General features: G+C 40.0%; 1 protein-coding gene across 2 annotated transcripts; it reads right to left on the reverse strand.

Moving 5' to 3' along the window:
• Positions 1 to 7,487, reverse strand: LOC120555434 (nuclear factor 7, brain-like). Of its 2 annotated transcripts, XM_039794123.1 has the most exons (2): positions 6,666 to 7,487; positions 1 to 1,159 (listed from the first exon to the last, which is right to left on the reverse strand). In XM_039794123.1, exons 1-2 carry the CDS (start codon positions 7,314 to 7,316, stop codon positions 308 to 310), a joined length of 1,503 nt encoding a protein of 500 aa, XP_039650057.1. In that variant the 5' UTR covers positions 7,317 to 7,487; the 3' UTR covers positions 1 to 307. The 2 variants fall into 2 exon arrangements, with proteins under 2 accessions (XP_039650057.1, XP_039650056.1); XM_039794122.1 differs by lacking the exon at positions 1 to 1,159 and having other exon boundaries at positions 5,665 to 7,487.
• Positions 7,488 to 9,790: the final 2,303 nt, after the last annotated feature.

The following is a 9,790-nucleotide window of genomic DNA, read 5'->3' on the forward strand; positions in this document are numbered from 1 at the left end:
CTAAATTAAACTCAGAATGTTAACACATCTCCACCCAAAGCTGAAAACCAGTCGGCTACATTCTGCAGATTTTCATTCTGGATCAAAACAACAACAACTAAACCCTGCAGGTCCTTTTGGGTCTGATCATAACATTTAAGCTTTTTACTCATCCTTGGAAATTAAAAAACAATATTTTTAATTAAAATCCCAGTTCTTGCAGCAAATTTACACCTAAAGCAGCTCAGCTGTAGTTTCTCATTCTGGGCTTTGGAAATATTTTGTGTATCAAACAACAACCAAGGAATGTTTTCCATCAGGTCATTTACTAAAACACATCAAATCTTTTTTTTTTATGCCTAAAAAACGACTTTGCTCTCTCCACCTTCTCTGAGTTCTCTGAACCTCTCAGAGAAATCTCAGCTGGACAGATTTTGATTTCTGCAGTTTTAGCATCACCAGCCTCTCCGATACTGAACCAAGGGAAGAGTTTCTCAGTGAAAGTGTCTCTGTGAATGCAGATGCGAGTCTTGTCTTCAGAGTTGTAGAAGGACACCTCCCCCCCCTCATAGTCCAGCTCGACTCTGATCCTCTGGATACCCTTCTTCTCTGTGAAGCTCTCACCAGATCCACCAATGTATTTTCCACTGAGATACTTCAAACACCAGATTCCATATTTTGGTAAAGCATATCTTTCTCCCTTCCTGTCAGCTGACTCTTTGGCTAAACCCACAAGCCACTCAGGATGATCTCTCACCTCCACCTCCCAGCTGTGTTTCCCTGAGCTGAAACCCACAGAGCCCAGAACATTGGGATGCCTGTTGTGTCTCTCTGGATTGTCTGGAAGCTTCTGGTTTGTGTCTCCACATCTCACACTGGTCAGATCATCAGACAGATAGAGCCAGCGGCCTGCAGTGTTTGGGTCCAGAATGACGGGACAGAAGTGGACCTTGTCCTTCATCTTCTCCCAGACTTTGAAGGACAGGTTGCCCAGATGTTTGGCCACATCTGTCAGCGCTCCTGAGAGCAGCTGTGGATCTGACAGCGAGCACTGGACTCTGACTCTTCTCGGAGAGGCTTTATAACTGCTGAGGAACGGCACGCTGTCTTTCTGCAGGTCTGCTTCCACAGCAGAGATGCTGTCTGACAGAGAGGAGATCTGCTCCTGATTCCTCTTCATCTCTCTGCTGACAGTCTTATATACACATATATGTATGTTAGTGGGTCTACAATCCGTCTATTACTTTTTTTTACTAGAGACCTATCAATGTCGTCACAATCTTTTGAAGTTTTATTCATACTTTTACTTACAATCTCTATAATTTTTGTTTTCTACAGTTCCCAAAAAGAATGAGTATAGGTCTGTTTCCACATGGTCCATCAAGGACCATTTCATCTCTGTGTACCTAATACCTTTCGTCAGTTTAGGGCCCACATTAACAAAAAATGGTTGACTTTGTCAACCACCTCATTGATATTTGTCATTAGGGCCCGAGCGCTGACAGCGGCAAAGGCCCTATTGAAACTGAAGGAATTATTGTTTGTTTTTCTTTCTTTCTATTCTTTTCCCGTCAAATGAATTGGCTTTTTGAGGGGCTTAACATATTCAAAAACTCACCAAATTTGGCGGCCGCATCAAGTCTGGTGAACATTTACGTATTTTAAGGGTTTCGGGAATAGGCGCACAAAAATGGCTCGCTAAGCCCCTAGAAAGTTAAGAAAATTGAGCCCCTGCAGTGCATTTAACGTAGACTCACGAAACTTGGTACTCACGTGAAACTTTTCACAATTCATAAGAGTCCAACCCCGAGGACAAATATATTACGATATTTACTTAAAGTCATAGCGCCCCCTAGTGGCAACAGGAAGTAGTCCTTAAAGTCAAGGTGCTATACTTTAACGAACTCCTCCTAGAGATTTCATCCGATGGACTTCAAACTTGGTCTGTACCATCCCAACACCTTAACGATGAAAAGTTATTAAAAGAAAAACTTTTCGTCAGACGGTGTGGGCGTGGCGGCCATTTTGAGTGTTTAGCGATGAACAAAGAAGTTGTGGTAACTGAGTTAATGCGTTATGCGTATCTGCCCGAAATTTCTCACGATTGAAAAGGGTCCAGGCCTGAGGACAACTACAGGCCATAGTTGACTTTGGCCATAGGGCCCCTGCTGGCAACATGAAATGCGCCTTATATGACAAACATCATCCGATTTACATGAAACTCAGAATGTGTGGTCTACATGTGAATAGACCCCCTAAAAAAACCCCCCCCCCCCACACCACACCCCCCCCCCCCCAAAAACAAAAACGTTTAAGGTATACCCTTGTGTGAGGTGTCATTGAACTCAGCACAGACTTCTTTTTAATTGGTGATGGTTTGAACCGCCCCCTAAGCTTTAGCCACGCCCCCTTTCATAACATTTGAACCGTTTAAGGTATACCCTTGTGTGAGGTGTCATTGAACTCAGCACAGACTTCCTTTTTAATTGGTGATGGTTAAACCCGCCCCCTATGCTTTAGCCACGCCCCCTTTTATAACTAATGACCCGTTTGATGTAGAGCCTTGTGTGAGGTATCGTTGAACCCGGCAGGGAGTTCCCTTTTCATTGGTGACGATTTGCGGCGTCGCAAGGAGCGGCGTCCACCGGTAACCCCAACGCACGCAGAAGCGCAAGGGCCCGTCCATCGCTGCTTGCAGCTTTAATTTGTTTTTATATTTCTTATATTTTAACTCATTCTTTTGTTCTATATTTAATACATTTCCTATAAAGGGTATTCTTTTTTTTTACAGCCATTTTGAATTGCTATGGACATCCAGGGTTTTTCTGAATAATGTAATTTTATTGCAATATCGACATGACCTCAAAATGACATGTAATATTGTTTTATCGGACAGTTTTTATTATATAGAGTTGTAAATGCGTCTAAAATAGGTCATATGCAGTATTAAGGTCAGCTTCCTTGCTTAATTCCTTCCAATTATACGTTATTAACTCATTTCTAAATGCAGATATTTTTTTTCGGTTCTTATTCTCCTGTATTTAATCTCATTGCACTGCCTTTTCCCACTATAATTACAATCATGAGTCACAAAGATTGGCTGGTGGTCACTTATATCATTAATTAATATTCCACTTGAAGAGTTGCTTTTCATATTATTTGTAAAAATATTATCTATCAGAGTGGCACCATTAGATGTTATTCTGGTTGGTTTTGTGATTGTTAGAAAGACTCAAACTATACAATGTTTCAATAAACTCTTCAGTCAATTTGTGTTTGTTGGGATTTAATAAGTCAATGTTGAAATCCCTGCAGATTTAGTTGACTTTATGCTTTACTTTATTAAACATTTGTTCCATTTTTTTCTGTAAATATTTTAATGTAGGATCCTGGTATCCTATACACACAACTTAGTATGACATTCTTCATTTTTTTCCATACTTAATTCAATTGAGATACACTCCATTATATCATCAATTACTTCTGCCATGTTTTCAACAACCTTGTAAATGAGACCTTTGTCAACAACAACAAAAAATCTTTTTTCTTGCGCAAGCAAGGAGTTAATGTTACAGCACTCGGAGCATAGTAAAAAAACTTACTGCTGAAAGCCCTCTACAGCAGCTTTTTATGATATCCTAATAGTTCCTGTTTGGAGCAATGATCTCAGTGTTATTGAACCATTTATTTGATCTCTGCTTACTATCTTATCATTACATCTTGAAGCTAATTATAGATCTATGCTCACTCTGTCCATGACGCAGCTGATATCTAAACAAAAATATTACACTTAAACATTTGAAATTACTTTATAGTGATCATAGTTTAAGTATTATTAATGAAGATGTATTTCTAAATTATTTATTTGTTAATATATCAGATTTCAGTTGTACAACAAACAGTTTGAGAACAAGTGAACGAATCGATTAGTCGACAAAGTGTTAGTAGAGCTGAAACTACTCCAAATTTTTCCAGAGGACTATTGTCATGTTACAGCTGTGTTCATCCACCCAGCTGCTAACGCTGTAATTTCCTCCTAAAATAGCTCCGTTGGAAGGTGAAATGGGTGTGTGCGATGCATTTAGCGACTCTGTAAACCACTTTACCCAAACATCTGTGTGTGTGTGTGTGTGTGTGTGTGTGTGTGTGTGTGGTTTTCTGAACCGGATTTTCTTGTCAGATGTGACTCTGACACCCGGCTTCCAACTGTGTGTGCGTGTCTCTAAGTCTTTGTCTCTACTTGTGTGTGTGTGTGTGGGTGTTTTAATAACAGGTAAGCAGTCTGTAAAGTAAACCACGCCTCTTTATTATCATAAAACATTGAATCTTTTTCTTAAATGAACATTAAACTGACAGTAGAACATTTATCCTCATCAATAAAAACAAACCACCAATAATCACTTATATAATTACAATTATGCAAATCTAAACAAAATCAACAATTACCATCAACAGTCATACCCAAAACTTAACATGTCTTTAATACAGGACAGCCATAACATCATTTATTAACCTGAACGTATTCATATATATAAATACATTCTCAGAAAGTTATTATAACTATTATTATTATTATTATTATTATTATTATTATTATTATTACTCTAATTCTATTTTTTTATTGAAACAGTTTCAAACATCCATCAGACTCTTTATCTCTTCTTCATGTTTCTTATTTTACAAAAGGGAAGTTAGCTGTAAATGAGAGAACACACATAACAGTGATATTACTAATAGGAGCAGCAACAGTTATGCTAATCAGAGCTACAAATACATAACAATACTAAGTCAAAACCAAACTGTTGTTGATCAAAATAAATCCTATTAAAGCCAGTAAAATACAACATATGAGGATTGAGAGAGAAGTTCAAATAAAGGAAGTAAATGCACATTTCGGATGTTCTCTCCACTCTCTCCCCTTTCTGTCATTTAAGAGTCTACTCTGGGCCCCCTCACAAACATTTAGGCTCATTCGCTTTAAGAGTGATGCATTCTGGGAAAGTTGCCAGTTTATTAGGTAAACAATATCAAAATAACAAATCAGAAACACTAAAAACAGAACATCTTTAGGTATTCTCTCATCTCTCTCCTATATACTTTTTTGTGATCAAGTTAGTTATTTAACAAAACACACAACTCGCAACTTGAACACCACACATCCAGACAGACACACACACACACACACACACACACACAGCAACTACAATATTCCAGATTATTGAACAAAATATACAATAAACCAAATAAACATATGTATAAATGATATCATCATCATCAGCCCATCATACGTCTCTCCCCAGCACAAAGCTTCTTAGGAGCCTCCAGAAAGTTCAGCTAATTTCTCCATTTTCTAGTAGAAACATCCAATCTGGCAAACAGTTTAAATGACATCTTTTCAAACTCCCCCACCCTATCATCTCACAAGCCCACTCCTGGACAGACGGCAGCCCTTCATTCCTCCATCTTCTTCAAATAATCTGTCTGGCTATCATTAGACTAGTCTGGACTCAGCTTCTTATGTTTAAAATCTAAATTAAACTCAGAATGTTAACACATCTCCACCCAAAGCTGAAAACCAGTCGGCTACATTCTGCAGATTTTCATTCTGGATCAAAACAACAACAACTAAACCCTGCAGGTCCTTTTGGGTCTGATCATAACATTTAAGCTTTTACTCATCCTTGGAAATTAAAAAACAATATTTTTAATTAAAATCCCAGTTCTTGCAGCAAATTTACACCTAAAGCAGCTCAGCTGTAGTTTCTCATTCTGGGCTTTGGAAATATTTTGTGTATCAAACAACAACCAAGGAATGTTTTCCATCAGGTCATTTACTAAAACACATCAAATCTTTTTTTTTTATGCCTAAAAAACGACTTTGCTCTCTCCACCTTCTCTGAGTTCTCTGAACCTCTCAGAGAAATCTCAGCTGGACAGATTTTGATTTCTGCAGTTTTAGCATCACCAGCCTCTCCGATACTGAACCAAGGGAAGAGTTTCTCAGTGAAAGTGTCTCTGTGAATGCAGATGCGAGTCTTGTCTTCAGAGTTGTAGAAGGACACCTCCCCCCCCTCATAGTCCAGCTCGACTCTGATCCTCTGGATACCCTTCTTCTCTGTGAAGCTCTCACCAGATCCACCAATGTATTTTCCACTGAGATACTTCAAACACCAGATTCCATATTTTGGTAAAGCATATCTTTCTCCCTTCCTGTCAGCTGACTCTTTGGCTAAACCCACAAGCCACTCAGGATGATCTCTCACCTCCACCTCCCAGCTGTGTTTCCCTGAGCTGAAACCCACAGAGCCCAGAACATTGGGATGCCTGTTGTGTCTCTCTGGATTGTCTGGAAGCTTCTGGTTTGTGTCTCCACATCTCACACTGGTCAGATCATCAGACAGATAGAGCCAGCGGCCTGCAGTGTTTGGGTCCAGAATGACGGGACAGAAGTGGACCTTGTCCTTCATCTTCTCCCAGACTTTGAAGGACAGGTTGCCCAGATGTTTGGCCACATCTGTCAGCGCTCCTGAGAGCAGCTGTGGATCTGACAGCGAGCACTGGACTCTGACTCTTCTCGGAGAGGCTTTATAACTGCTGAGGAACGGCACGCTGTCTTTCTGCAGGTCTGCTTCCACAGCAGAGATGCTGTCTGACAGAGAGGAGATCTGCTCCTGATTCCTCTTCATCTCTCTGCTGACAGTCTTCCCCCTCTGCTGCTCTTCCTCCCTCAGAGCTGCCAGTCTGGACTCCTCTTCCTCTTTCAGGAACTGGTGCAGCTTGTTGAACTCTGCTCCGATCTGACTCTCTGTAGACAGCAACTGCTTCTTGGAGTGTTGGTTTATTTCATCGTATGTTTCCTCCACTCGTCTGTGTTTGTCTCTCTTGTCCTGCAGAGACTGTAAGGCAGATTTCAGCTGCTCCTTCAGATCTCTGACTGCTTGTTCTACAGGAACCACCGTGTGACCGTGGTGGAGAGAGAACTCACAGACAGGACACACAACTCTATCTTCATCCTTACAGAACAATTTAGGCTCTTCTTGGTGTTTACTACACACCACCTCCACCTTCTCTCCTTTCTCTGTCTCAGATGATCCAGATTTCTGTCTCCCAGCAAAGTTGTCAGCCAGTTCCTTCAGTGCAAAGTTCACAACAACATTCTCTTTTGAGGATTTTCTTTTACAAATGGGACAGTTTTTGTTGTTAGCTTGTTCCCAGAATGTGTGCAGGCAGCTTGAACAGAAGCTGTGGTTGCAGCTCAGGGACACAGGATCTCTGAAAGTCTCTGAACACACATGGCAGTTCAGGAGACTTTCAACAAGAGCTGTTTTCTCAGCCATCTGTCTTTGTATCTAAATGTCTCTCAAAAACAAGACTCACCGAGTTCCTGTCCCTTCTCTTGACTGCTTCAAATCTTCCCGTCGTGTGTTTTCCAGCAGAGATCTCTCACCCTGTAATGGTGTCTCAGCTCCGTTCAGCAGTGTCAAAGTCTACTGTCCTTTTCACTCACCTGTCACCAGGTGAATTATTAAAGGGAGGATCATTCTACATTAGCATTGTTGATGTAGCTACAAGAAGTGAAAGGTGTAGTTCAGTTTAACATGATAATCTCATCAAGTATCTAAATTTAGCACAAAAAGTAAGGAAATTTGTGTTTGGTAGATTATTTTCCTTACAGAAGGTTGAGGTAGGGGACATGGGGGAAAAAAAGCTCTTACAGCTAGACTGCTCTAAGGGCCCTGGGCTAGATGGAATATCCCCTCGGTTTTTACGTGATGCTGCTGTCCAAATAGCTCCTTGCATCTCCCATATTTTTAACCTGTCTGTTGAATTGGGTATTTTTCCCAATGACCTCAAGAGGGCCAAGGTAGTTCCCCTTTTTAAAAAGGCAAACATCCATGATCCTGGTAACTACAGACCAGTATCTATTTTGTGCACAGTCTCAAAGTTTTTTGAAAAGTCGGTTAATGAGCAATTTAATGAATACATGAATAAAAACAACTTCATGTTTAAATTCCAATCCGATTTTAGGAAGTCACATTCCACTGAATCATGCCTGTTGTATTTAACCAACACCATACGCAGGGAAGTAGATAATGGAAATCTCTGCGGAATGGTGTTATTGGATCTTCAAAAAGCATTTGATACGGTCAATCATGACAGACTGATTGCCAAACTGGAGGCCTTGGAGGCAGACAGCTCCACCTGTAGGTGGTTTAGGTCTTACCTATCAGGGAGGGAACAATTGGTGGTTTTAGGGGGAGTACTGTCTGACCCTAGTGTAGTTGAATGTGGCGTTCCACAAGGAAGTATCCTCGGGCCATCCTTATTTTTAACATACATTAACCCTTGTGTTGTCCTTCGGGTCCCAGTGACCCAAAGGACAACACAAGGATTATGTACTTCCGTTTACTTTGTTGAGAATTGCTCTCTAAACAAGGGTTAATACAGCACCTTAGTTCTTGTTTGTACAGCATTTTGGTCAGCTTAAACTGTGTTTAAATGTGTTCTAGAAATAAACTTTACTTACTTAACAAGAAACAGGGTATAGAGAGCAATTCTCAACAAAGTAAAGGGAGGTACATAATCCTTGTGTTGTCCTTCGGGTCACTGGGACCCGAAGGACCACACAAGGGTTAATGATATGGCAGACTCCTGTTCATGTGAACTATTTTTGTACGCTGATGACTCGGCACTTTTTAATGTCACATAAACAACAATCCACACTAGAGAGTACCCTGAGCTCAGAGCTATCTTCTGTAAACAACTGGCTGATTGACAATATGCTGTCACTACATTTTCATAAGACAGAGGCCATCTTTTTCGGTTCAAAATACAGATTGAACAGATGCTCGGAATTTAGGGTCATTTTGAATAATGTTGTGGTCAGTGCAAAAACGTCAGTAAAATACCTGGGTTGCATCCTAGAAAACTGGGTTGCATCCTAGAAAACAACTTGGATGGCAGGAATATGGCCAATAAGGTTTTGAGTAAAGTCACGGGGCTCACAAAGTTTTTAGCCAGAAATTCTAAATTTTTAGAACGGTCAACAATGATCATCTTAGCTAATGCCTTAATTTTAAATCACTTTGAATTTGCATGTACCTCCTGGTTTGAAGGCCTAACAAATAGACTCAAAGGGAGGCTGCAAACAGCACAGAATAAATTAATAAGAGTAATTCTGAATTTGGGCCATAGGTCTCATATAGGTAGGTCACAATTTGTTGAGCTCAACTGGCTCTCTGTGGAGTCTCGTGTTACTATGTTAAGACTGACCATGATTCAGAAAATATTGTTTGGTAGTGTCCCAATTTTTTTGTCGTGTCTTATAACTAAGGTAAAGGACACACACAATATTAATACTCGTGGCAGCATATCTGACCTGTGTCCTTATAAATTTAAGACAGTGTTAGGGAAAGGAACATTTGCCTATATGGGGGCAGTTCAGTGGAACAAGTTAGATCGTCATATTAAAGTAATTTCCAGCCTGAACTCTTTTAAAAAGAGCATCAAGGTCTGGTTACTAGAGAGGGTTGTGGAATAGATTAAAGGGCAAGTTACTATTTATATTTAAGAAAAATGTTTTTATGTTATGTCATTGAGTATCTTGTCTTGTCCTGATGTGTGTTGAGGACCACAATGGAAATAAGTCTTGGACTTTATTGTGTTTTTATTCTCGATTTGTATTTGATGTCCTTTTGTCATGTGTAGGGCATTCTCTTACAATTAAATAAAATCAAATCAAATCAAATTTCTCTGTGGCAACAATGCTTTTTGGCAAGAAATCTTATACTGTTGGAAAGCCTGTTTAGTT

This window comes from Perca fluviatilis, chromosome 3, assembly GCF_010015445.1.
Source record: "Perca fluviatilis chromosome 3, GENO_Pfluv_1.0, whole genome shotgun sequence".
NCBI lineage: Eukaryota > Metazoa > Chordata > Actinopteri > Perciformes > Percidae > Perca > Perca fluviatilis.